General features: G+C 51.5%; 1 protein-coding gene across 1 annotated transcript; it reads left to right on the top strand.

Annotated features, from left to right (window-relative positions):
* The first annotated feature begins 517 nt into the window (after positions 1 to 517).
* Positions 518 to 27,070, top strand: PLA2G4D (phospholipase A2 group IVD). The gene is made up of 20 exons (XM_054452069.1): positions 518 to 665; positions 6,348 to 6,420; positions 6,612 to 6,748; positions 7,710 to 7,841; positions 8,519 to 8,559; positions 8,916 to 8,958; positions 10,272 to 10,335; positions 10,717 to 10,853; positions 11,669 to 11,779; positions 12,220 to 12,257; positions 12,440 to 12,575; positions 12,921 to 13,057; positions 14,295 to 14,517; positions 21,670 to 21,787; positions 22,151 to 22,288; positions 22,510 to 22,617; positions 22,744 to 22,938; positions 23,178 to 23,344; positions 23,966 to 24,152; positions 25,121 to 27,070. The coding sequence occupies exons 1-20, from the start codon at positions 621 to 623 to the stop codon at positions 25,345 to 25,347; spliced, it is 2,457 nt and encodes an 818-aa protein (XP_054308044.1). The 5' UTR covers positions 518 to 620; the 3' UTR covers positions 25,348 to 27,070.
* Positions 27,071 to 27,945: the final 875 nt, after the last annotated feature.

Genomic DNA, 27,945 nt, shown 5'->3' with positions numbered 1-27,945 from the left:
GGAGGTGAGGGGCTTGTGATGGGGGATGTCCTGACACCTCTGCTGCTCCCTGAAGCCTGCTCAGGTCAGGTGAGGAGGATGCACTAGCCTGGGCCTGTCACCACGACTGCTCTTGTTTTCATCCGCTGGACTCCCTGCTGCACAGAGCTGCCCAGGAGGGCTCGCCCCTTGCCTAGAGGCTCCTCATCTCCTCATCTAGAGGCTGGCCTGGCTCCTGTGGAGCTGGGGGTTTCCTCAGCTCTACCCTCACCCCATCCTCTGCCCTCAGCCTCAGGGGAACCAGCTTCCTGCCACCACTCCTGGGACTCGTCTGCCTCCCCCCGGCTGCATCTTCTGTCCTGGAACTCCAGGTCTGGAAGAGGTGCTCCGCCTGCAGGTCCTGGAGCCCTGCCAGAGGTTTCTGGAGATGCTGGTTGACCCAGCCTCTTGGCGAAGAGGGGCAGGTGCAGGGCTGAAGGAGCGACCTAGGGGTGGAGCCGCAACCTGTTTATAGGATCGTGGCTCATCGAAGGCTGGCAGATTCATGCTGGTCCTATCCCACTGGGACCGTCGCTGCCACTCAGCCAGAGAGCCAGCGTCTTGGCAAGGGCTGGGCCTGGAGTGAAGCTGGAAGGGCTAGCATGGAGAGCCTGTCACCTGGGGGACCACCTGGCCACCCTTACCAGGTAACAGTGTCTGCAGAGCATGTGGACACCAGTCAGGGCAGGCCTGGGGCCAGGGTGCATTCTGGGAAGTGTGATAGCTGGAATCAGGGTGATTTCAATCTCTGCCAGACTGGGCCAGAGGGCGAGGGAGTCTGAGATTTGGGATGCAGAGTGGGTGGGGTGGGTGGGCAGCATCTGTAGATGCGGGGGCTGGGAAACGTGAGTCTGGTCAGCAGAGCTTCCTCTCCCCACCACCAGTGACCGCAGCAGTGCCCTTAGGGACCTACCCCCCACCAACATCGGAGAACATACTGGCTGCGTGTGTCACAAAAGGAGACCCACCAGGCCCACAGCCCCACCACCACAGGCCGGCAGACTTCCTGGAACTGGCTGGAGCCCTGGGATCACCCTGTGTGTCTCCGGAGCTCTGGGGGCCCAAATCCCCAATCCACTGCCAAGTATTTACTAGGCCCGAGAGCTGTGGGGCTGCATCCAGGCCAAGGAGGCCTGCAAACTGCTCGCCACCCCCCCACCCTCTGTCATGTGTTTCTCCAAAGCCCAGAGTTTTCATCCTCTGCCAGGGACCAAGGCCAGCAGAGCTGGCTTCTGAGGTCTCCCTCGGTGCCCCAGGTGGTGGCCAGGAATGAGGCTAAGTGTGTCAAGGTCACTGTCCTGAGGTCCTTTGCCTCATATGCAGACCTCGCTGGGCTTCTAGAGCTGTGGCCCTGAGACCCAGGCCTGAGCTAGATCCAGACAAGCAGCTCCAGACTGGTGCTTCTGGAAGAGGCTCAGCCTGGTGCAGGGCAGACACTAAGGATCCCTGGGGGAAGATGAGAGGGACCCCTCAGTGGAGGACCACACTGTTGCCCCAGCCTGAGGTCAGGTGGATCCACCCACAAGTCAGACATCAGCGGACATTTGGATGTGGGGGAGTCCACAGATGCAGGCCAGTGGAGGGGCTGGCGGCTCTGGCTCCACCACCTGTCCCATCAGGAGCCCTGAGCCCAGAACAGCCCATTGTGGAGGTTTCTGAAATATTCCCCCCTTTAAACTCATCTCCCTGGTGAAGGCTGTGCCCCTTTCCCCTTTTCCCTCAGCCTGCTCTAGGTCTAGCTCCCGGGTAAAACAAAAGCGTTTAAGTGTCAGTGATTTGGGAGCCTCAGTCTGCCCGGCACCTGGAAAGCACCTCGCCTCCAGCTGGCATTCACAGGACTGAGTCCCCAGGACCAGGTCCTCAAGCCCCAGCCTTCAAGTCGGTTCCTGCAGTGGGCAAGCCTCAGCAGCGGTTTATCCTAGCCTCATTCCTGCTGGAACAGGGGCCTGGAACCTGCCCCAGAGCGGGACCTGGGCTGGCAGGCTAGGCTGGCCGTCCGGGACCTGTTCTGGAACGTGCCTGCCGTGCGGTCCAGGAGACTCAACCCAGCCTGAGGGAGATACAGGGCCTGGGGCTGTGCCCAGGGGTTCCACTCCTCTTCTCTGTGACCTCCTGCATTGCCCCACCACAGGGCACCGGCGCCAGCAGGGGACAGGGCGGGTCTGCTCGTTTCCCTCTTCCTGCTGAACACCCAGGATCACGAGCAAGGATACTCTGGACCCAACCCCCTTAAGCTCTCTTGGGCCACATCTCCCAAGATGGGCACAGGGCAGCACAGAGCCTCTCACAAAACTTCCTGGCAAACGTGTGCCCTGGGCCTCTCCACCGGGAGCAGGATGGCCCAGAGCCTCTGGGGTCCCTGCGCAAGGTTCAGAGTGGCTGAGACCCTCAACAGGGAGGCATTCGGGGGATCCTACAGGTGACTGGGCTGACGAGAATTTCCTCCAGAAGCCTCCGGGTTAGTCATCAATTAAGGTGGTATTTCAGATGGGAGGAGCTTTCAGAAGGGAATGTGACGCCCCTATGCCCTCAGGAGAAAAGATTCATATGAGTTAAAATGTCGCTTATCTCAGTAATCATATTAGTCAAATCTGTGACAAATCTATGAATATCTATTAGTCAAATTAGACAAATCTATGAAAATCTGGTGTCTGGATATCCTAGATATCCGTGGGGCAATGAGGGAAGAGTTGCATGCTTTTCCAAAGAAGCAAAGTCCTGGGAAGGTAGAGTAGACAGGGCTTGTGAGCTCTGGCCTTGAAGTTTGAATTCTAACTGTGTCCCCGCTAACTGTGTGACCTTGGGCAAGTTAGCCTCTCTGAGCCTCAATTCCCTCATGTAGAAAATGGGAGGAAATGGGAGAATCGTCTTTGGAAGCTGTGGGAGGATAAATAAAGTTACAGTAGGTAATATGCTTAGTACAGTATTATCACCCTACAGAAAGACACGAGAGAAAATGACCTCTATGTTGTGTTTACTCTGGAATGAGAAATGACCGTGGCTCGGAATGTGCCGAGTGACAGGCTGCCAGGGCAATGGTGAGGGAAGGGGAAAGGGAAGCTTTTACCGGAAAAAAGGGGGAGGCTCACAGAAACTGCTTGGAAACAGAGTTCATTGGTTCCAGAGGCTCAAAGCCAGAGTTGTCAGTTCATTGGTGGAGATGCTGTTACTGGGCACGCGTGTTTTCTGAGAACATCTTATCTGAATTACTGCAGTCCTAATGGATGTCTATCGATGAACCTTTTCAACTCATCTCCCTGGCGAAGGCTGTGCCCCTTCCCGCTTTTCCCTCAGCCTGCTCTAGGTCTAGCTCCCAGGTAAAACAAAAGCCTAAGTGTCAGCGATTTGGGAGCCTGAGTCTGCCCCACACCTGGAAATCACCTCGCCTCCAGCCGGCATTCATAGGACTGAGTCCCCAGGACCAGGGGCTGTGCCCAGGGTTTCCACTCCTCTTCTCTCTGACCTCCTGCATTGCCCCACCGCAGGGCACCGGTGCTAGCAGGGGACAGGGCGGGTCTGCTCATTTCCCTCTTCCTGGCAAAGAGGAACTTCAGCATGAAGGATGTGAAGCTGTTTTCTGTGGGGTTTGTAGGAAGTCCTTGGAAACAACTCTCATCTCAGACGTGTAAATATGAGCTCTGCTCTTTTATGTGTTCCCAGCCCTAATTTGTCGGGGTCTGACAAAAGTGATTTCATCTTGATATCTGCAACATTCACAGTGCCTGAAAACATGGCAAATACTTAATAAACAGTAGTAGCAATAGCAATTACCTAAAAACTGCTTACTTTATTCCTAAGCAGTCTGCAGGCATCAACATTTTAAGCCTCAGAATACTATGTGAGGTCAAAACTATTATTATTTCCACTACACATGAGGAAACAGAGGCACAGAGAAGTTTAGTGACTTGTCCAAGGTCACACAGCAAGTAAGTGGCAGGCCCAGGGTTTAAATCCAGACAACCTGGCTCCAGAGTCTGCCTTTAAGCCCCCGTAAAGACCAGTCATTGTAATCATTGTTGCAATAATACCATGTTCTGGGCACTCCATGTTAGCGATGATCTTAGAGGTGAAGAGAATTGGGGTTTCTCTCTAGGGAAAATAACCTGCCGGGAATGGTGGGCTTTCTGAGGTTGAGAAGCTCTCGGTGATGGGAGGGAGAAATGAACCACAGTGCTTAAACCTGGGATGGTGACTGGCTAGACAGTGAGTAACTGGGGCCACTTCTCAGTAGCCCAAGTGAGTAGAGCAGCCCACAAGCTGTGGACCTGTGGAGTGTCAGCCTGGCCCGGGGAGCAGGGGAGCGAGGCTGGGCTGCCTCTGCCCTTCCCCTGTCTTGTCTTGGAGTGGGACATTCAAACTCAATACCCTGCAGGGCCCCAGCATCCCAGGCATCACCTCCCTGTGGCCGGCAGTGGTAGAATCTGAGTGAGGGGAGGAAATGGAGCTAGATGTCCCAAAGTTCATGAAATCTCTGCTGCTGACAACCTCTATAAGGCTTAAGGTTTATAGAGTTGACAAGTTGCTGGTGCCACTGGAGTTAATTCCCAAGAAGAGAGAAACAAATCTGCCTTGCTCGGGGAGGTCACGTGTGCTCTGCTGGGAAGCTGCCTGGAATGATAGGGATGTTGGCATGGAACCACAGAGAGGAAAGATGCAGGGGCAGGGCCACCAGGCATATGGCTTTGCTGTGGCCCATGGTCCTTTACAGTTTTTGGTGGGGAGTGGAGTCAGGTGCCTGTGGGTGCTGAGCCAGCCCCTAGCAAGCAGCATCCGTGCAGAGCGGGGACCAGTCCTTGTGGGCACCGAGAACTTCCAACCACATGCGTGGAAGTGGGTCTGGTCACGGGAGAGCACAAAGCAGAAAACAGCTGTCTCCCAGCTATGCGATGTCGAATGTTCACTGTGCAAACACTGCACTGGCTTTTGGCTCCCTCAGGGTCGGGGAGGAGCGGGTGAAGGGACATAGGGTCTGAGAAGATCGTACTTACTTAATGGGGAGTCTAACCTGGTGGCAGAGCCGCTGAATGGCAGAAGCCCCAGCACGGGTTTTTTTCTGCAATGAAGGTGGTCTGTGGGTTGTTCAGCAGGGCCGCCACACTGCATGGCTCCTAGGGTTAGCATTTCATAGGCCTTCATGTGCCTGGTGCCTCTTGGGGGTCCTGCCACCCTGTGGCCCTGCAGGATCCCCTCCTGGCTGGGGCTCCCACTGCCCCACTCCCCAGCACAGGCAGTGCTCCTTCCTGACAGCCCCTGTTCTAACGGACCCGCTGGACACGGGCTCTTTCTGCTGGGGCCACGTGCCTCATAGGTGGTCCTCCTGGAAAGGCTCCCTTCCAAGAGGATGCAAGGCCAACAACCTTCCTTGGGGTCAGGAAAAAATGCCATTTGCCTTGCCAAACCCATTTGAGTAATCTCACATCAAAGGGGCTTATAAGAAACCTGTGCCAGATGCCCAGAAAAAGCTGTGCCGCAGGGCCCAGGAAGAACAGAAACTCCAGCGTCCTTCTGATCGTGGCAGTGCCGGGGACCTCAGCAGTAGGGTGTGGGGACACCCCCAGTGCTCTGACCCCAGCAGGCCTCAGCCACGCCCCACTGGCCATCTGCTTGCCCTCCTGCCACCTACTCTCGGCTTATCTTCTCCTCCAGCTTTTGCCCACTCAGCTGCTTCTCCCTCACACCTGGGATGTCTGTGGCTGATGTGGCCTCATCAGCATCTTAATACACAGCGGCCTTTCACCCACAGCACCCGCTGCTCCCTGTGATGGCCGGATGCTGTTGGAGTTTCCTCATTCATACCCCTTACAGTGCAGATAGCTGAGATCCAGGGTAGCACCTGTGGACTGGGCTGCCGAGGCTCAGCCTCCCTTAAGTCATGCGCCTGCTTCCCGTCGGGAAGGGCTGAGGGGTGGGCAGTGCTGGCAGCAGGGTCACCAAAGGTAGCCCTTGTTTTGCCAAAGGGCTGCCCTCCCTGGGAGCTCTGGGAATGGCTGACATCTAACTGACCTCTGTGGTTGCCACTCCTTGGAGCCTCACTTCCTTGCTCTGTCCACTACCCATGTTGCTCTGTTCCCGAAGGGGAAGGGGTTCCACAAATTCCACCCCTGGGTGAGCTGCTATTCCCTGACTGCTGCAGCCCAGAACCATGACCCCCAAAACAGAAGTGGACAAAGGCTCTTTGGTCCCCAGAGGGTGTCCCCGGAATGCCTGGCAGTGGTGTCAGCACCACCAAGTACCAGGAGAGTGGTGAGGGGTGTCGGCAGCCCGGACTGCAGCTCCAGGCGTAGGGGAGGGAATGCAGAAAGGACTCTGGAGTTTGATTTTCTCTTCAGGGGGAGGCCTCTGCCTGCTGGCAGCTCACCGTGAGGGTCCTGGAGGCGCGGAACCTGCGCTGGGCTGACCTGTGTGAGTAACCGCCCTATGCGCTCTGTCGGGAGCAGGGAAGACCAGATCCCATAGGAAGGGCCAAGACGAGCACCCTGGGGCTGGGCTGGGTCACCTGTGGTGACCGCTAGGGTCTTGGTAGGAAACTGGTGTGGCTCATGGAGAGGGGTGTGGAGAGTACTCTCTCACGAAGTCTTCCTTAACCTTGGCAGTGAGTGAGGCCGACCCTTACGTGATCCTACAGCTGTCGACTGCGCCTGGAATGAAGTTTAAGACCAAGACACTCACCGACACCAGTCATCCTGTGTGGAATGAGGCCTTCCGTTTCCTTATCCAAAGTCAGGTCAAGGTGAAGGCCCGGGACTCCTGGCCACTCCCCTGTGAACAGGCTGGACCCCCATGCGAGGGTTCCTGGGGTCGAGCATGCTTCCTCTGGGGCTGTCAGAGAAACTCTCAGGAGTAGGGGGTCTCTGTGCCCTGGCCTGTCTGTGCTGTGTGCAAGGGAATGTATGTAAGAATGAACATGGTCCTTTCACCAACTGGCTGTGGGACTGACTGCCACAAGCTGGGTTCCTCTCGAAGCCCAGCTACGAAACAGAGACAGTAAGAGCCCCCTCCTGACCGGGTCACTGTGGGGTGAGATGAGACAATGCGTGGAAGACCATGAAAGATCACCAGCACATACCTTAGGGTGCACCTCAGGGAGCCAGAAAAGCCAGGGAGACAGAGAGAGAGAGAGACATAGACAGGGAGAGAGGAAGAGGGAATTATTTGACAGACTTTTATGTGTTTTGTTTTGTTTTTGAGACAGAGTCTTGCTCTTATTGCCCAGGTTGGAGTTGAATGGCGCGACCTGGGCTCACTGCAACCTCCGCCTCCCAGATTCAAGCGATTCGCCTGCCTCAGCCTCCCGAGTAGCTGGGATTACAGGCACCCACCACCACGTCCGGCTAATTTTTTGTGTTTTTAGTAGAGATGGGGTTTCACCATGTTGGCCAGGCTGGTCTCGAACTCTTGACATCAGGTGATCCACCCACTTCAGCCTCCCAAAGTGCTGGGACAACAGGCATGAGCCACCGTGCCCAGCTCAGAATTTTATGTTTGATAAAAACAAAAATTAGAAGGAGGAAATTTGAAATTTAATAAGATTTCCTTATATTTAAGTTTTACAGTTTTTTTTATTTTGAAGCACAGACGTGCGGGGGCATAATGATCTTCTCTGACTCTAGACATCAAGTAAGGGCTCAACAGAGGTGAGCTACTCTCACTATGAGCAGGTAAAATGCTAAGTCGCTGTTCCTGGTTCCTAGAATGTTCTGGAGCTTAGCATCTATGATGAGGACTCAGTCACGGAGGATGACATCTGCTTCAAGGTTCTCTACGACATCTCAGAAGTCCTCCCTGGCAAGCTGCTCCGGAAAACCTTCTCCCAGAGTCCCCAGGTGGGTGGGTGGGGAAGTCCCCGTGGGCCCCACGTCTTCCGACTCCAAGTTGAGGAAGTTGCTATTTCTCCCACCTGTTGGGAGGCTGCTGGGGTGAACTCATTCATAGAAAAATGTAAACCCCTTCCAGAGATATTTGCATTTTAATAAGCAAGGAGAAGGCTTCACTTTACAGTTATAGGCTGAATCACCCAGTGGAGGAATTTTAGCCACCTGTGGGAAGGCCACCCCTCAAAACACAGCTCGCCATCCATCACTCCTGCTGGTGGTGCAAAGGCCTGCTTTGTGAAGGCCTCACATCCCTTCCGGCTGCAGCCTGGGGGTGGGGACGGCAGAGTTCAGGGGTCTGGGCCCTCCTCAAGAAAAAGATATGGGTCCTGCACATCATGCCTCCTTTGGCTGTGCTCCTTGTCTTCCCCTTCAGTCTTGCCCAGAGTTGTGGGGCCTCCAAGGGAGGGAGACCTGTTCTCTGCAGACTTACTAGCTGTGGGCAATGTGGGCAGGTAGCCCATCAGGCCCCATACCTCAGTTTCTTCGTCCGTAAATTGGAAATAATTGTACTAACGTGCCTCCCTTAGAGACCGCTTGACAGGATGAGATGACACCTGTGAAAGAACTGTGTCAACTCTGAAGACATAGGTATGTGCTGATGACTTGCTTATCCTCTCTGATTTCAGGGAGAGGAGGAGCTGGATGTGGAGTTCCTGATGGAAGAAACGTGAGTAATGTCACACAGCCCAGGGAGTGTCTCAGGACTCAGTCTCTGTCTGAGGAAATGGCCCTGATCTAGATCTCCCTGTGGTCAGTCCAGCCTGACTGTCCCTCATCTCCTACCCCTGCCAGAGAGGTAGGGAGTAGGGCGGGGCTTCTCTTAGGGAAATGCAGAGAGGAAGGCCGATGTTTTCTCTCCCTGCTCTCTCCCTTCCCCTCTCCTCCTGCAAAGCATCTCCCCTTCCCCCTGTACTGAATCCAGGACTTACAGAGCCCTCAGCATCACCCAGGGAGACCCCACATGGGCGGGAGGGGGAGATCAATGCAGGAAGCGTTTGCCTTTGCATGGTTTGATTTTTCCAGGTCAGATCGCCCAGAAAACCTCATCACCAACAAAGTCCTTGTGGTAAGCACCTTCCCCAGGCTTAGGGGAGGGGCCCCAGAGCAGACACTTGGGGAGGGAGGGCAGCTGCCTGGGGTGTGGACCAGCAGGGACAAGGAAGGGGCAGGGCTTCGTGGTAAAACCACCCCTAGCCCTCCAGCCAGGTGGTCACCTGGGGCTGTGGGTCTTGGAGGGGCCTGGAGCTAAGGGGTGCATAGAGAGAGGGGAGGCAGGGCTCTGCTGAGAGGAGGTTCTGGCCCACGGCTGTTCGGGGTGCTTCCGGAAGGTGTTTAGTCACCTGCGGTGAACTCATAGTTCTAGGGATTGACTGAGTGCTTCCCCTGGGAAGCGGTGAAGAAATCAGGCAGGCCAGGCCCACCTTCCGGTTGTTCATGTTGAGGTCACCGAGGCTCAGAGGGAGTTCCCAGGGCAGTGTACTGCCAACCTAGGAGGATCAGAGGCTCAGGCAGCTCCTCCCAGGGACTGGGGAGAGTCCTGGTCAGCATTCCTGACCACGGGCTCACGAAGCTGCAGTGGACAGAAATGGCTGCAAGGTGGCGAGCGGGCGACGCGCTAGATTATCACAGTGGCCCAGACCAGCAGCACAGACCTGGGAGCAGGCGGGTCCACGGTCACGTGCGAAGGCACCTAGAGCCCAGCATTTAAGCTCCTAGGGGCTGTTTGATGGGCGGGTATTACTTTTAAAAATACACATGAAAATAAAGTCAAGCTGATTGCACTGCCTCTTAGGAGGTGATGGAGACACACAGCAGGTGGGCAAATTCGGTGACTGTGTGGAGCGTGGGTGGCGGGCATCTGCTGGTATGCTTCACAGACAGCACACAGAGGCTCCCTTGGCAAGGCCACGGGGGCCTGGCCTTGTCATTGTCCCCCAGTGAGGCCACAGAGGACAGCCAGGAGATGTTCTGCGGGTTTGTCCGATGCCCAGTCTACCCTCCTGTGGGTGGGCGGCTTGCTTAGATTATTTGGAGTTGTGGTAGAATACCTCCTCCAGCTCCAAGCCACAGGGAAACAAGAGAAGAAACAGCTGTGTCTGAGGGCTGGGTGCTCTAGGAGGTTTCAGGAGTTTGGCAAAGCCAGGAGAGCTGGAGGGGAGGTGTGGAGCCAGGGCCCTCCTGGCTGCTGGGGAATATCAGGTTCAGCCGCGGCAGAGGATCGGCGATGGGGTGAAGGGCCTCTGCAGCCAATCCCATCCTGAGCCCACACAACTCCTTGTGTGTGTGGTGGATTTGGGACAGTGGGGCTCAGAGGGTTGAGGCTGAGGGGACCTCAGCTTACCCTGCAGAGGCCCCTGCCCATGATGTGGTCTTCCCCAGGCCCGAGAGCTGTCGTGCCTGGATGTGCATCTGGACAGCACAGGGAGCACCGCTGTGGTTGCAGGTGAGACCAGCTTAGAACCAGGCCTGGACTCTGCCTGGATGTGGGGGTGAGGAGGATTGCTGGGAAGCCTGCGCAGGGCGGAAGGCCAGCAGCAGGATAGAGCTTGCCTCTCTCTTGTCACCCACATGGCACAGACGGCCACGCATCTCTGCTGGGCAGGAGGGTCCCCTGACCTGGGGGAGAGCATGTGGCAGAAGGCAGGAGTCCGGGGCGGGGGGTTGTGGGTCCCCGTGGGCTGGGAAGGGCCCTTTTCAGAATGCCGTTGATGATGGCCCTGCCTCCCGGGCATCCTCTGAGTCCAGGTGGTGGTGCTGCTGTCCCAGGTCCCAGCTGGGGTTCCCGGCTCTTGTTCTCATGCTAACCCGCCTACTCTCTCCCTAGATCAGGACAAGCTGGAGCTGGAGCTGGTGCTGAAGGGGTCCTATGAGGACACACAGACATCCTTCCTGGGCACAGCCTCTGCCTTCTGCTTCCACTACATGACAGCCCTAGAGACAGAGCTGAGCGGGCGCCTGAGGGTGGGTCTTGGCTCTAGACCTCGTTTGCAATCCTAGGCTTAGGCAGCTCCAGCTGCTGCGGGCCCCTCCCTACCTTCCCTGCCCACCAGGGCCAAGGCCCCTGTGGCCTTGTCAGCCTCCCCTAGTTAGTCACCTCACTCTTGGCAGACACGGAGGACCACCAGCGGCCAGAGCGGGCATGGGGCTGCTGCACCATATCAGTCTTTGAATCCTCCAGTGGCCCCTCCAGTGACACCCTTAGAATAAGACATGACATCTGTGCCCACAAGGCCCTGCACAGCCTGGCACCCACCCACTTCTGCCGCCTCATTTTGTTCCACACTCCCCCCATGCATGATGCGCCAGCCATCCTTGTCTCCTCTCTCATTTCCAATATGCCAAGTGCTCTCCTGTCCCCAACTGGCTTCCTCCAAGACTGCCTCCTCCTCCTCCTCCTCCTCCTCCTCAACATCTTAGCTCAAATGGTGCCTCTTCAGAGGGTCCTCCTTGACCCCCACCTCAAATAAACCCCACGTACTCCACCTTTGGTTGCATTAGAAACTGTCATATCACACCACTTATTTCCTTCACAACACTTACTAACATCAGTTCATTACCCATGTCTTTATAAATTTATACATGCTATTCAGTGAGAACAATGCCTTCATACTACATAAATATTAGCTTTTATAATTTCATAGTTATAATTATGATACTTATCAATATTATAATATTCTGTATTATCAGGGAGAGACTGTGTCTGTCTGGATTACAGTCTAGATAGTAGGGATTTGTTGAATGAATGAATGAATGAATGAATGATGCTTTCCCTTCAGAGCTCCACAAGCAATGGCTGGAATGGGGACAACTCAGCTGGGTACCTCACTGTGCCCCTGAGGCCCTTGACCACTGGGAAGGAGGTGACCATGGATGTTCCTGCTCCAAATGTAAGTGGCCTCAACTGGATGGGAAATGCCAGTAAGAATGAAGATAAGGCTGGGCTCTGTGGCTCAAGCCTGTAATCCCAGCACTTTGGGAGGCCGAGGCAGGCGGATCACCTGAGGTCAGGAGTTTGAGAACAGCCTGGCCAACATGGCGAAACCCCATCTCTACTAAAAATGCAAAAATTAGCCGGGTGTGGTGGCGCACGCCTGTAATCCCAGCTACTCAGGAGGCTGAGGCAGGAGAATCGCCTGAACCCAGGAGGCGGAGGTTGTGTTGAGCCAAGATCGCACCATTGCACTCCAGCCTGAACAACAAAAGCGAAACTCTGTCTCAAAAAAAAAAAAAAAAAGAATGTAGATGAAGGGGACCAAGTCCCCAGGGATACCCATGTGCCGCTTAGGGTCTAGGAGGGTCTGAGCAGAGTCTCTGGCTTTGATTTCAGGCCCCAGCAGTGAGGCTGCAGCTCAAGGCAGAGGGCTGGTAAGGGACATTCACATCTGTGGGGACAGTGAGAGGCGGGCATGCAGGAGGGGTGGGCTATGGACAAGGGTGGTCCTTGAGATTGGAGGAGTGGGCTTCTTTGGCAGCTCACTGTGGGCTTGGCCAGCCAGTGGCTGAGCTATGCAGGTGTCCCCTGACCCCTGGATCCTCCATTGCCACAGCCCTGAGGAGCTGGCCGTGCACCTGGGCTTCAATCTCTGTGCAGAGGAGCAGGCCTTCCTGAGCAGGAGGAAGCAGGTGGTGGCCAAGGCCCTGAAGCAGGCCCTGCAGCTGGACAGAGACCTCCAGGAGGACGAGGTCTGGGGGCACAGAGGGATGTGTGTGCAGATATCCTGGACTGGCCTAAGGGAGTACCTGATTCCTATGCCTCTCCAGAAACTCCAGTCAGTGGAGAGTGGGCATGTGTGTGGAGACATGGGAGCGTGGGTGGGCTTTGTGGTTCTAACTCCCTTGGGAGCTCCATCCTGGCCTGAGAGCCATTGCTTCCAGAGGAGGGCTGGACCCAGCTCTAACCCTGACTCTATCAGGACCCGACTATGCAGTCCCTTCCCTGGAGAAAAGGAGCGGGCGGGGCCCTGGGTGAGACAGGAGGCAGCTGGCCCCTTTCCTTGTTAATCCAGCCTATGTCTGTGTGTGGTCCAGGTACCCGTCGTGGGCATCATGGCCACAGGAGGAGGTGCCCGGGCCATGACATCTCTGTACGGCCACCTATTGGCCTTGCAGAAGCTGGGCCTCCTGGACTGTGTGACCTACTTCAGTGGCATCTCTGGCTCTACGTGGTAAGGATCCTGGGGGACTGGACGGCAGAGACGATCAGGGGCCATAGTGGGGCAGAGTGGGCACCAGAGGGACACTTTGTATGGGGAGGCCAAGTAGGCGTGAGCATTGTGATCTGACGGGCGCCAAGCAGCTTTCCCACAAGGAAGGAAACAGACGTTTACAGAAGCCCTGCCGTGAGCGAGGCGGCGCAGGAGGTGCGTTCCGGATGTTACTGAAAGGCTGTGAGGTAGCTGACTCAGATGCAGCTGGGTTTGAGTCCTGGCAGCACCACTTACTGGCTGGCTGACGCTGAGCAACTTATCTCCTCTGATTCTCAGTTGACGCAGCTCCAAACGGACAATCATAGCACACACCACGTGGGACTGGGGTGGGGGGATCACCCAAGTAAAACGCTTAACTTAATGCCCAGCACAGCCAGGAGTTCCTAATTGGTAGCTCTTTTTATCTTTCATTGTTATTATTGCATTTAATCTTCACCACACTCGAGGTAGATTCCCTTATTGTCCATTTAAGACTGTGTAGACATTGAGGTCGAGATACTATTTTTACCTAAAGATAGCATTACCTCCCTACGCCCTCACCCCGCAGCATGAGGAGGTGCAGCATCCCGCTGTTAGAGATTCATTCCTTTGAGTCTTATTGAAACGTGACTTTAAGGAGTAAAAGAAGAGGAAACTCCTCAGAGGAGTTTAGGTGCAGCTGTTGACAAGCAGAGTGTGAAAAGGCTTCAGGACAGGACCATGAAGATGGGAGTGGGGTCCAGAACTGGGCTGTCCAGTACAGTAAGCCACTATGGTAGCCACTAGCCACATTGTTTATTGACCACTTGAAATGCAGCCAGTCCACATTGAGATGTGTTATAAATACACAGTGAATTTGGAAGACTTAGTTTGAAAAAAATAGAAATTACATCAATAACTGTATTTATTACTTGTTGAAATGATATTTTTGAATATAGCAAATTAAGTAAAATATTAAAATTAATTTTTATAGGCTTGTATATCTTTTTAATGTGGTTACTAGGAAATTTAAAATTCCATGTGTGGCTCACATTGTATTAATATTGGACAGCGCTGATCTAGAAGGAGAGAAAGCTCTGAGACCCATTTCCCAGATCAGCAGAGCCTTGGCAGCAGGAGCCACGTTGTCAGGAGAAGCTGCCGGGTGGGAAGAAGGAGTTGCAGTGCTCCATGCTGGGCCTCGGGATCCTACTGTTCTGTCCCCTCGTTCTCCCAGGACAATGGCCCACCTGTACGGGGACCCTGAGTGGTCGCAGAGGGACCTGGAGGGACCTATCAGATACGCCCGGGAGCACCTGGCCAAGAGCAAGCTGGAGGTCTTTTCCCCAGAGCGCCTGGCGAGCTACCGCCGGGAGCTGGAGCTGCGGGCTGCGCAGGGCCACCCCACGACCTTTGTGGACCTGTGGGCGCTAGTGCTGGAGTCCATGCTGCACGGCCAGGTAGGGCGCCTGCGCACGCGTGCGGGGGCGAAGGCAGGGCTCTCAAGCAGCTGACATGCGCATGCGCATTTCCTGCAGCGTGGAAGAGCCCGTGTTTTAGTGTCTGTCTGACTTTGGAATGCTGCCTTTGTGAGTTAGCAGATTCTTTAATTAATTGCTATAAAACAGAAATTTCTGGCTCTCCCAAAAGCTGGGAATGAGTCAATGTCAAAGTCAGTTAAGCAAACAAAACTTTTGTTTTGAATGGGTAAGATTGCTAGAACCGTTTTTATTTATCCTGCAATATGAAATTCACTGTTCTTCATCTTCAGGGTGGTGTTAAAAGCACAAACTCTGGAACCAGATTGCCTGGGTTCTAACCCCAGTACCTCTTACTAGCTGTGTGTCCTTAGGCAAGTTACTTAACCTCTCTGTGTCTCCGTTTTCTGCTCTGCACAATGGGGATAAAAATAGTTCTTAAGTCATAGAGTTGTTCTGAATACTCAATGATACCTCACCATAGAATAAGCATTAAGTGTTAGCTATTATATTTCTTTAGTATTCTAACAGCATCAAGACAAAACTAAACATACATTTAAAAAACATTACAATGCTGCTTGAGAGAAAGCTTAGTAAGTTAATTGCTGAACTTTACACAGATACAATTATTAAAATCAGCTATTTTTTCACACTGTTGTTTTACCACACATAACTATCTGAACAAAGCTTCAAAAGCATTTGAAACAATGAAAAGACAAAAAGTATGGAATATATTACTAGCAGAAGGACTCATCTTTATCTTTGGGTCAGGGGTTTAATCAAGTATGATTATCATGGGAGGGGAGGAAGAAAACTTCGTTAATGGGGTATGAAAACAAATTTATATAGAAGGAATTTAAAAAGAATGATTATCATGTAAACTAACCAAAAATGAATTTGCCTTCAACTTTTTTCTTTAAATATTATTCTTACTGGTTAAGTACAACACTACTTAGAAACTACCATCCTTATTTTTTATTAGCTATAAATATTTATTATGCAAATCTCAATCTTTATTACTTATTATGAAAATCTTCACACCTAAGCCATTGAATAAAGCATAATGACATAATGAATATGCATGACCTTACCAACCAGCCTATGAAATGAAATGTTGCAGATACAGTTAAAGCCCTTTGTATACCCTCCCCAGTCTCATTTCCCTTCTGCCCCAGGGGCAAACACCATCCTGAATTTAGGTTTATCATCATGTTGCAGGGCAAGGGAGCCTCAAAACTGGGGTTCCACTCATGGAGGTTCTTGGTGTCCCCCAGGAAGAAATTCAAGGGTTAGCTGGTGGTAGAAAAAACAGCTTTATCAAGGGCACAGTGTTACAGCTCTGTGACTGCTCCTGCAGAGCAGGGCCACCCATCAGCAGTGTGTCCAGAGAAGCAGCTCAGGGACAGTCACATTTCCACAGTCACATTTATACCCATTTTTAATTACATGCAAATTAAGGAGTAGGTTATTCAGAAATTTCTAGAAAAAGGTGGTAACTTCCAGGTTGTTGCCAGGGAATGAGTAAACTGTCATGATACTGGTGAGCATGTCTTACAGAAAGGTGCTTTCAGCCCTCCCCTGTTTCAGCCAGTCTCCAATCTAGTTCCAGAGTCAAGCCCCGCTTCCTACCTCATTCCTGTCTCAGAGATTAGACACTCCTCCTTAATCTTAACAGGGCTGCAGAAGGGTAGAAATCTGTCTTCTGTAACTGCTTCCTGCTTATGTTATGGGCGTAGGACCTGGCCAACCACCAGAGGAGTAAAAATCTCTGGATACCCGGTCTAAGGGGCCCATAGGCAGAACACTTTAGTTCTCCTGGTCAGTAGGCAGGATGGATTGGAAGCCTTGTGCCCGCATTGTCTTTACCTGGAACTACTGTAATCTAAAAGACACAAATTTTACTAAGAGGTTAATCAAACAAGGGCCAAAAATGAGTAATAACAAAATAGCTATCAAAGGTCCTAGGAGAAGTAAGAACGAGGTGAGACTTGGGAAGGCATTTTTGATTATGTAACCAGGGCACTGATCCCAACTATATCTGTTGATGTGATGTATCACATTTATTGATTTGTGTATGTTGAACCATCCTTGCATTCCTGGATGAATTCCACTTGATCAATGGTGAATAATCTTTTCAATGTGTTGCTGAATTTCGTGTGATAGTATTTTGTCAAGAACTTTTGCATTTATGTTCATCAGGGATCTTGGCCTGTAGCTTTCTTTTTTTGTTTGTGTCCTTATCTGGCTTTGGTATCAATGTAGTTCTGGCCTTGGATAATGACTTTGGAAGTATTCCCTCCTCTTCAATTTTTTGGAATAATTTGAGTAGAATTGGTATTAGTTCTTTAAATGTTTGGTGGAATTCAGCAGTGAAGCCATCAGGTCCTTGACTTTTCTTGGATGGGTGATATTTTATTACTACTTCAATCTCATTGCTTGTTATTGGTCTGTTCAGCTTTTCTGTTTCTTCATGGTTCAATCTTGGTAGGTTGAATGTGTCCAGGAATTTATCTATTTCTTCTAGGTTTTCCAGTTCACAATATTTTCACATATATATCCTTAAGAAAAATATGATATTATTTACATGAACAATTTTGTACAAGTCTCCTTGTACACCTGCGTTAGAGATTCTCTAAGCCTCCAAGATACATACCCAGTAGTTAAATTGTTGGGCCACTGGGTTTGTGCACCTTCAACTTTCCTAGCTATTGCCAAACCATTCTCCAAAGGAGTTGTGTTAATTCACACTCCCACTGCCAGTGTATAATAGTTGCTTTTTCTCTATATCTTGGACAGACTTTTAAAGTTTTGTTTAACTATGGGGTGTGAAAGGAACACTTATCATAGTTTTGCATTTCTTTGATTTTTAGTTAGACAGTTCATGTTTTTAAGTATATTTGTCATTTGGGCTTCCTCTTCCATGAATTACCTATTCAAACCCCTTTCCATTTTCCTGTTTAATTTGTCTTTTTCATATTGTTTTGTAGGAATTCTTTATATATTCTTGATGTGAATCCTCACCAGTTCTAATGGTTTTAATGCATAATTTCAATATAATCTAATTTATCATTCTCCTTTATGGTTTGTGTTTTGGGGAGTCTTCCTTTTCACTCCCCCAAAGTTATAAAATATCTTTCTATACATTCTTATAAAATTTTTTAAAGATTTATTTCTTACTAATAGGACTTTAATCCACCCAGAATTTATCTCCAGGTATCATGTGGATAGGGATCCAATTTTGTTTTTTCTCACATTAATAACAAATTTTCCCAGTCTCATCTATTAAATTTTTTCTCCACTGATCTGCATTGCTAATTCTGTCATGTATCAGGTTTCATATATTTTTCATATATTTATATTCCTGGGACTCTTCCTGAGTGCCCTATTCTGTTCCAACAGGACAGATTCTCTATCCCTATGCCAACAGCACACTGACTAAAGTTTTGTGATAAATCTTGGTATCTGATAGGCCAAGTTACCAGTCCACTTGAATTCTTCTTCAGAATTCTCTTGGCTGTACTTACTCCTTTGCTGTTTCTTTCCCTCCTTCCTTCCTTCCTTCGTTTCCCTCCCTTCCCCTCCCCTCCCCTCCCCTCCCGTCCCCTCTCCCTCCCTCCCTCCCTTTCTTCCTTTCCTCAGAGTCCTGCTCTGTCACCCAGGCTGGAGTGCAATGGCACCATATCGGCTCACTGCAACCTCCGCCTCCTGGGTTCAAGCGATTCTTGTGCCTCAGCCTTCCGCATACCTGGGACTACAGGCATGCACCACCATGCCCAGCAAATTTTTGTATTTTTAGTAGAGATGGTGTTTCACCACTTTGGCCAGGCTTGCCTTGAACTCCCGGCCTTGAGTGATCCGCCTGCCTCAGCCTCCCAAAGTGCTGGGATTACAGGTGTGAGCCACTACGAGTGGCCTGCTGTTCTAATTATATGATAGAATCACCTAGTCATGTTTTGTGATAAATGTTGTTGGGATTTTTATTGAAATGACATTGAATTTATAAAGCCAACATAATTACTAGAAATATTTTCATTTTATTACTATGTGCTATGTAGTCATTGGATCTACTGTTTAAGTTCATATTCAGTTTTGATGGTGTTGTGTTTTAATAACTGACTTTCTTGCTGGGTGGCAGCAATTAGTTACTATAGAATGGGAGAAGCTTGTTTTAACAGTTCACTTTACAAGGTGCTAGAAAATGCAGTTTGATCCTAAGCTATAAAGCAGACTTTTATTTAATTACCATTGGATCCTGCAGTAATGACTTAATGCATGGTTTTATGTGTAAGCTTTATAGACATTTTTTAGAAGACAATTTTTTAATTGTTCACAAAAATAGAAATGCTTGTGGTATTATTAGACACCTATATATTCTTAAAAATGAACCTGAACAACATAGTGAGACCCTATCTCTACAAAAAATTTAAAAATTAGCTGAGTGTGGTGGTGCACACCTGTAGTCCCAGCTACTCAGGAGGCTAATGTGGGAGGATAGCTTGAACATGGGAGGTCGAGGCTGCAGTGAGCTATAATCACCCCACTGCATTCCAGCCTGGGCTTTAGAGTGAGACTCTGTCTCAAAAAAAGCACCTATGCTATTTTAAAAATTTTGTCCCAATATGAAAGGTTTTCAATTTATTACTTTTTTTCTTCTGGTTATCATACCTTACCTCTTAAAGCTAACATTCATTGTAGACTTTACAAAATAATGTTTTATTCAGGCAATTTTAGTGTTGATTTCTAATTTTTTAAAGACTTTAGATAAAAACAGGTATTTATTACCTCTATAATGTAATAATCTAAAGTACCAAAAGTCACTTTACAATGTCAGAAAATATAACTCCATTTATGACAAATCACAATTTCATTAATATTAGTAAATATCATACCCCGAAACTTTGCTCAGAATGACTTTATTAGTCTACATATATCTCTAATATTGATTAGGTTTTTATAAAAACCCACTCGTAAAATACACTAGCTATAATCAGTGCTTCTCAAACTCTCATCTCTTTGAAACTTTTTTCTTCAGTCTTTTGCTGGCAAGTACCGAACTGCTTAAAAGCTGCTTATCATTCCTCAAGGAGAAACTCAGAGTGGTTCTCTTATCCTTTTCTGAGTTAAGAGCTGACACACTTTCCTTCCCTTTAGTCTGCATTGCCAGTACTGCACCAAGCTCCAGTGTTTCCCATGGGACCCTTGAATCATCAGAATTGTGTTCTGCAGGGTTGGGGTTACTCGCTTGGAAACTGGGGGGTTAGAGACTGAGAGTCCTGCTGCAGCTTACTGGTGAGCTATTAGATATACCGGGTGGGTACTGTTTCAGTAGATGGAGGGGTGTGCTGACCTTTTTCCAGAACTTTCCCTAGGGCATAAATTGTGCAACTGTAGTAAAATGACACATTTTCCCTAGACATATGTATCAAAAGAGCAACAGAGTTTCTAAATAAAAAGATTTTGAGAAGGGATCACGTACACACATTTGTACCTAAGGACTGACTTGTACATACACCACCACCATGAGTGGCAGGGGATCGAGCCCTATTTAGAGATTTCCTGAAAATTCCCTATAACTCATACTGGGGACCACTGGAAAATGGGGTGGAAAGATGACTGTGGTTGACACATGAGTGTTCTTGTCAGGGACAGAAGAGCTGCCAGCAAGGAGGACACACACACTGGGTGTGTTGGGTTTTGCCACGGTTGTGGGAGAGGGACCCTCCTTGGGTAGGCTGGGTAGGAATCCTCACACCTGGCTGGGCATCAGGATCATCTGAGGGTTTTTAAAAGGCAAACACCAAAGTGACTTCTGACAGGCTGATTCTCAGTGGAGACCCAGAAGTCCGCATGCTTCACATGCTCTCACGTGTACACATTCACTGAGTCAATCTGATGATAAGGGCTGCTGTGGCAGGTTGGGAGCCTCTAGAACTAGACACTCTTCCACCTTGGAGAGCCCAAAGGAAGGATGACATATTCGTAGTACATGTACTGCCCAGTAGAAACAGCCCAGGGCTGACGGCATCAACCTCAGCTCTGGCGGCAGAATCCTTCCCAAGGTGGTGCTCCAGGCAGGCACCACTATTCGCCTTGCGGTGCTTGGGAAGAGCTCTATTTGCAACTCTAGCTCATCATAGAATGAGGCCTTTCTCTTCCCTTACAATTCAGGGAGGCTCTGTGGAGGCTCCCCCAAAAGGCAAGCTATAGTCATTGCCATCAAAGAGCTTGGGCCAGGCATGGTGCCTCACGCCTGCAATCCCAGCACTTTGGGAGGCCAAGGCAGGTGGATTGCTTGAGCTCAGGAATTTGAGACCAGCCTGGGCAACATGGTGTAACTCCATGTCTACAAAAAATACAAAAATTAGCCAAGTGTAACTTGTAGTCCCAGCTGCTCTACTCGGGAGGCTGAGGTGGGAGGATCACTTGGGCCTGGGAGGCGGAGGTTGCAGTGAGCCAAGATTGCACCACTGCACTCCAGCCTGGGTGACAGAGTGAGACCCTGTCTCAAAATAAAATAAAACAAAGACAGAGCTTGGAGCTCTGTTGAGGAGGAAATTAAGAACAGAAGGCAAGAATAAACAATGGGGTACAACCTCATGTTATGCAAAGCAAGAAAGAAGAGGGACAATGAGGGGGAGGCAAGGATGTCAGGAAAGCATTCGGGAGGGGCTGAAACTTGAACTGCATTAAGGTGAACCTAGAAGAGGGGGCAGTCCATCCCCTGGCATAGGTTGCAGTATATGCTAAAAGGGCATTGCTGCGTCCTTTCTGCAAAGCAATACATGGATGTGTGCATGTGTCCTTGTGTCTGTGTGTCAGTATCCACACCCACTTCACCCTTAAATCCATGAAGATGGGCCTGGAAGCACTGCTGGCATTGTGGTCCCTGTGAATGGCCCTCGCTGGAGATTCACAGTACACAGCCTGCATGCCCTGTCCAGTGACCCTGCATCTAGGGCTGGTCAGAACACAGGGGCAGGAGTGGGAACTGACCCACATATGGTCCCCAGACCCCACGGGAGGAGCTGCCGCCTCACCCCCAGCGTGGTCCCCCATCCTGCCCCTGTCCTGGCGGAGCTGCTGCCTCCAGGGTACTCCCAGCCTCACTTAGGCCCTGATGCCCTCTCGCCCCAGGTGATGGATCAGAAGCTCTCAGGACAGAGAGCCGCCCTGGAACGGGGTCAGAACCCTCTGCCCCTCTACTTGAGCCTCAATGTCAAAGAGAACAATCTGGAGACACTGGACTTCAAGGGTACAGTTCTACCTACTCCCCCTACCACATACTCCACCCCCCAAACCCTCTGCACACCGAGAGCCCCCAGAGAATTCACGCTGGAAGCTCTGCACAGATTGCCCAACCTTCCGGAAGGGCGGTGGTGCTGAGGGGCTCAGGGCAGCTCTCTGTGCTTGAGAGTGGGGAGTGCTTGAGGGTGTGGACCAAGGGCTGGGAGGGGTGTGGTCGGTCTAGGACTGCACGTTCCTCACATCTGCTGCATTGGTGCCAGGCACAGCGGGACTCAGGCCTGCTGGGGGCAGGGGCAGTATCTTTGGCCAGAGCTGGGGCTCCCGCAGTCCACTCCCCTCACACTCCTGCCTCTCCTTCCCACCCCATTAGAGTGGGTTGAGTTCTCCCCCTATGAGGTCGGGTTCCTGAAGTACGGAGCCTTCGTCCCTCCTGAGCTCTTTGGCTCTGAGTTCTTCATGGGACGACTGATGAGGAGGATCCCGGAGCCCCGGATCTGCTTTCTGGAAGGTGAGGGTGGTGGCTCTGAAGGCCCTGGGCAGCCCTGGGCCAGGCATCTGAATGGACATGGGTCCTGTAGCTCAGGTGGGGCAGAACCTCAGGACGAAGGGGAGGGGTGTTGGGGGGGTGCATTGTAGAGGTAGCCCTCGCCCCACTCTCATTTTCCATCAGCACCTGAGGGTGGGGCCGTTGACTGGGGCCTGAGGCTGACCTCTTTTGGTGTTCCTCAGCCATCTGGAGCAACATTTTCTCCCTGAACCTGCTGGACGCCTGGTATGACCTCACCAGTTCTGGGGAGTCCTGGAAACAGCACATCAAGGACAAGACCAGGAGCTTAGGTGGGAAGGGCAGGGGCACTGAGGGGCCTGGGATGACGCTGTTCCTTCAGACTGCTTGTGGTGTGCGGTGTCTGAGGGGAAGAAGTGAGGGGAAGAAGGGACCAATGTCTGTTTCTCTGGCTTCAGAGAAGGAGCCCCTGATCACCTCGGGGACCTCCTCGCGGCTGGAGGCTTTGTGGCTGCAGCCGGGCACGGCGCTGGCCCAGGCATTTAAAGGCTTCCTGACTGGCAGGCCCCTCCACCAGCGCAGCCCCAACTTCCTCCAGGGCCTCCAGCTGCACCAGGACTACTGTAGCAACAAGGACTTCTCCACCTGGGCAGGTCAGGGCCGTGGCCAGAGGTCCCTAGGTCACAAGGTTGGGCCTCTGGGTGGTGTGGCAGGGACTGGCCAAGGCCTAGGAGGTCAGCATCCACTTCTGGGGTGTGGCCTGGAGACGATCCCCTTGGAAGGTCCTGGGGAAGGGCTGGGTGGCATTCAGGGAGTGACCTAGAGGAGAGAAGGGGACATGGATGACCTGTGGCAGGGTGGTGGCCTCTGACCATCTTGTGATTCCCACCAGACTGCCAGCTTGACTCCATGCCCAGCCAGCTGACCCCCCAGGAGCCCCGGCTCTGCCTGGTGGACGCTGGCTACTTCATCAACACCAGCTGTCCCTCCATGTTCCGGCCGGGCCGCAGGCTGGACCTCATCCTCTCCTTCGACTACTCCCTATCTGCGCCCTTCGAGGTACCCTGGTCACCCCAGGGGAACCCCTCTGCCCAGCCAGGCCAAGCTCCAGAGGCGAGCAGCAGGGTCACTGAGCCCCTGCCCCACATTGCCCGGGTCCCGAAGGGAAGGAGAGGTGTCAGGCCTTGATCTGCTGGCTCCTGCCAGGGTACTTAGGTGGGAAGGCTGTGGTGGTGCGGGGGCCTTGGGCTCCCAGGACAGGTGAACAGGGAGGGACCTCCCCACACCTACTCCAGAGAACAGCTGGACAGAGCTGAGAGGAGACCCTAGCATCTCCATGTCCATCCCCCAGACCTCCCCTGAGTCTCTGTGCCAATGTGGGTCCCCTCTCGGCTCTGGGAGTTGAACAATCCAGCAATAGCAATCCAGAGTTGGGGTTTGGGGGGCTGGGGGGTGGGTCTGTACCCCACCTAGAGATTTTAACCAAACAACATTGCAGACCACCAGAGTCCTTGGACTCCCCGTGGGTCTCCCTCCGAGTCACTCTGCAGCTTGGCCCGACCACAGAGAGGACAGAGCCAGGCTGTTGTCTTGACACTGAAGCAGCTGGTGTGGGTTGGAACTGGCCCAGCATTGACTTGGGCCGGGCTAGTTCTCTCCGGGCCACCTTCTCCCTACCAGGCGCTGCAGCAGACGGAGCTGTACTGCAGGGTCCGGGGGCTGCCCTTCCCCCGGGTGGAACCCAGCCCTCAGGACCAGCATCAGCCAAGGGAGTGCCACCTCTTCTCAGACCCCATCTGCCCTGAGGCTCCGATCCTGCTGCACTTCCCGCTGGTCAATGCCTCCTTCAAGGACCACTCAGCCCCTGGTGAGGCAGCCCCTCCCGAGCACCCAGGCTGCCTGGCCCCTCAGAGGCCTGCCCTGGGCCCCCCGGCTGCCCAGCCGAGGGAAGGGAAATGAGTCTGCCAGGAGAAGGCTTCAGGCTAGGCCCATCTAGCCCCACTCAGGCCTTGGAGCCCACCCTGGCCTCCTTGCTGATTCCCACATCCCTGCAGGCCCTCTGTTTGCAGGATCGCTGTGCAGGGGTCCCCTTTGTCATGATGCCGGGCTCCTGCAGCCTTCCACTTGCCCTAGTACTCCCAGCTGCCCAGGGCTCCTCTGCTCTCCTGCTCTGTGGGGGACTCAGTTGGCCTCTCCACCATCCTTCCCCAGCCCAGGCTGGGCCCCTTCTCAGGGAGCTGGGCCTCTCCTCAGGGGCTCCCGAAATTTAAACCCCCATCACATTCCTTCCTATCTTCTCTTCTCACCAACTGGTCAGAATTTTATTTCCTTCTGGTGGGAAAAACTCATTGCTTCCTTTGTGCGATATTCCCAGCTTTCCGGTTCCCACCATCATTCTAGATCTCCCAGCTTTCCTCTGAACATGCTCAGCCCACATCTGAGAATTCTAAAGAACCTTCATCTCTCAGCAAGTTCTCGCTGCCCCCTTGCTTCCACCGTGAGTTGTAAGAATCCATTCACAAACCCAGTTGACTTCCCCCTTCTGGCTGTTTCCACCTTGCCTCAAAGCGATGTAGAGACATGTGGGGCTGCCTGAATAGCCTAAGGGGTGTCACGCCACAAGGCAACGAAATATGAAATTGTATTTTCTACCACCAAATAGTACCCATCCAAAGAGCACCCTGCCACCCACATTTACATTCCTGGGCAAAGGTCACAGAGAGCTGGGAGGAAAGCAGGGGCCCCTCCAGCAGGGGGCAGCCCTCCCTGTGCACCGCTGCCAGGCTGTGGAGGCCCCGGCGTCCTGCTCCTGACACCCCTCCCACCCCCGGGCAGGTGTCCAGCGCAGCCCCGCAGAGCTCCAGGCTGGCCAAGTGGATCTCACCGGGGCCACCTGCCCCTACACCCTGTCCAACATGACCTACAAGGAGGAAGACTTCGAGCGCCTGCTGTGGCTCAGCAACTACAACGTGCAGACCAGCCAGGGTGCCATCCTGCAGGCCCTGAGGACCGCGCTGAAGCACCGGACCCTAGAGGCGAGGCCTCCAAGGGCACAGACCTGAGGCTGCTCAGAGGCCCCAGGACCCTGAAGGCCACAATCTGACCCTCCAGGGCCTGCGGGAGTAACCTGATCTGCAGCTGGGCTCAGCCACAGGCCTTCCTGGCTGGAGTTCTGGGCTCTCCCAGGCCTGGGTGGCCTCTGTAGCTGGTCTCGCTGCCCAGAGGGAACTGCACACGCAGAGTTCTCTCTTACTCATGGATGGCTTGAGATGAGTTGAAAATAACTTTTCCAGGCCAGTGTGTAGAACAGCTGATCCAACCAGACAGACTTTCACACCACAATTACTTCCATGCCTGAGCAGAATAGATTTGAAGTGCAAGCCGAAGGCAGCAGATCAGGAGTAGGGACAGGAAGGACAGGGGATGCCTGACCTGACAGGTAGCTTCAGGCCTCGGGAATCACAAGACATCCTGAACACATTGCCTCCTCTTCTTCCTGCTCCTCCACCTTCTTCTCTCCTTGTCCTTCTCCTCTTTCTCCTCCTGCTTTCCGTATCCAAGTCTTGTACTTGTTTAAATTTATTCCTAAATATTTTATTCTTTTTGATAAGTGGAGTTACTTTCTTAATTTCATTTAGATTATTCATTGCTATTTTGTAGAAATACAATGGATTTTTAAATGTTGATCTTGTATTCCACAATCTTGCTGAAGTTGTTTACCAGCTCTAATACTTTTGTGGATTTCTTAGAATTTTCTGTAGACAGATCATGCCATCTCCAAATAGAGATGGTTTTACTTCTTCCTGTCTGATCCGAATGCCTTTTATTTATTTTTCCCAATTGCCCTGACCAGTACAATGATGAACACACGTTTCAAGAGCAGACATCTTGTCTTGTTCCTGACACTAAGAGGAAAGCATAAGTCTCTCACCATTTAGTGTGATTTTAACTGTGGGTTTTTCTTAGACATCCTTATCAGGTTGAGAAAGTTCTCTTTTATTTCTAGTTTATTGAGTGTTTTATGATGAAAAGGTGTTAGGTTTTGTCAAGTGATTTTTCTGTGTCTATGGCATGATCATGTGGTTTTGTCATGTATTTTATTAATGTACTCTATTGCATTAATTGGTTTTTGGATATTAAACCAACTTTGCATTCCTGGGGCAGTTTCCATTTGATTATGGTATATAAACCTTTTTGTTTATTGCTGGCACATTTCTTTTTCTTTCTCTTTCTTTTTTCTTTTTTTTTTTAGAGACAGAATCTCATCACACTCTGTCACCCAGGCCGAGTTCAATGGTGCAGTCATGGCTCACTGCATCCTCAACTTCCTGGGCTCAAGTGATCCTTCCACTTCAGCCTCCCAAGTAGCTGGGACTACAGGCATGTAACACCATACTTGGCTAAATTTAAAAAATTGTTTTTTGTAGAGATGAGGTCTCACCATGTTGCCCAGGCTGGTCTTGAACTCCTGAACTCAAGCAATCCTCCTGCCTCAGCCTCCCAAAGTGCTGGGATTACTGGTGTGAGCCACCACAGCCAGCTGCTGGCACATTTCTTACCTCCCTCATGCAAGGGTGTGTGCACGCATACACACGCACACACCTCGCCCCAGGTGGGGGTTGCAGTGAGAGCTTCTGGACAGACCTTGGCTCAGGAACTGCCCTCATCTGATGTCCTCTCTCAGCTTCCTTCCCTGTGCCTCTTCTGCATTTGGCTTTATTTTGATTCTTCACTTTTTCCATTTATCGTGGACTCTTATTTTTTTAACAGTGATACGGGAATTGACTAGCTGTTGTGTTTTATTTTATGCTGGGCATTTTACATTATTCCCCTTAATTCTCACATTTGCCTAATGTGTTATGTAGAATTACCGTCTCCGTGTTATCAGTGATGAAACTCAGGGTTGGGAAAGGAACAGAACAAAGCATCCTGTGACTCGTCTGCGGGGCCCTGGTGTCCGCCTGATGCACACAAACTTCACAGAGCACCCGTGTCAGGCAGGGTCACCGCGCCCCCGTGACGCAGCAGGACAGAATCAAGGCCACTCCATAAATATGCCTGAGCATGGACAAAAAAATGAGGTCACCGTGAAACCACAAAAATGGTCAAACAGTGCCCTCTCCTGTTTCACGTGAGAGACTGCGGTTTCTCTACCAGGCTTTTCATTCCTCCCCTGTTCTTCCACCTCCTGGATAAACATTGTGAAGATCCTCAATTGTAGACTCGCCCCACTCACTGACAGCGCCCAATCCAGAGCAACACTTTGCTTCCTTGGACATTTCCTAATATCACCCTACAAACACCCAAATCCTTCAGTAAGCACTCCCCCACCACACACACACACACACACACACACACTTACTGAGACTCTGCGCTGCCTCCTAGTGTGCAGTATTCTTAGTGCAATGGGTACCAATTAACTCAAATTTGCTTGGCTATTGGGCTGTTCCTGCTGACCTCTGGCTGGTTGGTGTCCACAGGGATTAAGTAACTTGCTAACCTCAAAGGTGGCAAATCCAGGACTGGAACTTCTGACAGGCACACCTCTCTGTGTCTTTGGGCACTGACTTTGTAACGTGCCCTATTCATAGTTTAGAATTAACCTCACCAAAGAGAGGTCCAGCCTCTGCCCTTGGCTAGTGGGAGGTGACCTCTGGGTC

This window comes from Pongo pygmaeus, chromosome 16, assembly GCF_028885625.2.
Source record: "Pongo pygmaeus isolate AG05252 chromosome 16, NHGRI_mPonPyg2-v2.0_pri, whole genome shotgun sequence".
NCBI lineage: Eukaryota > Metazoa > Chordata > Mammalia > Primates > Hominidae > Pongo > Pongo pygmaeus.
Note: the sequence above shows the minus strand (reverse complement) of the source record. Positions and strands in the feature narration are given on the sequence as shown.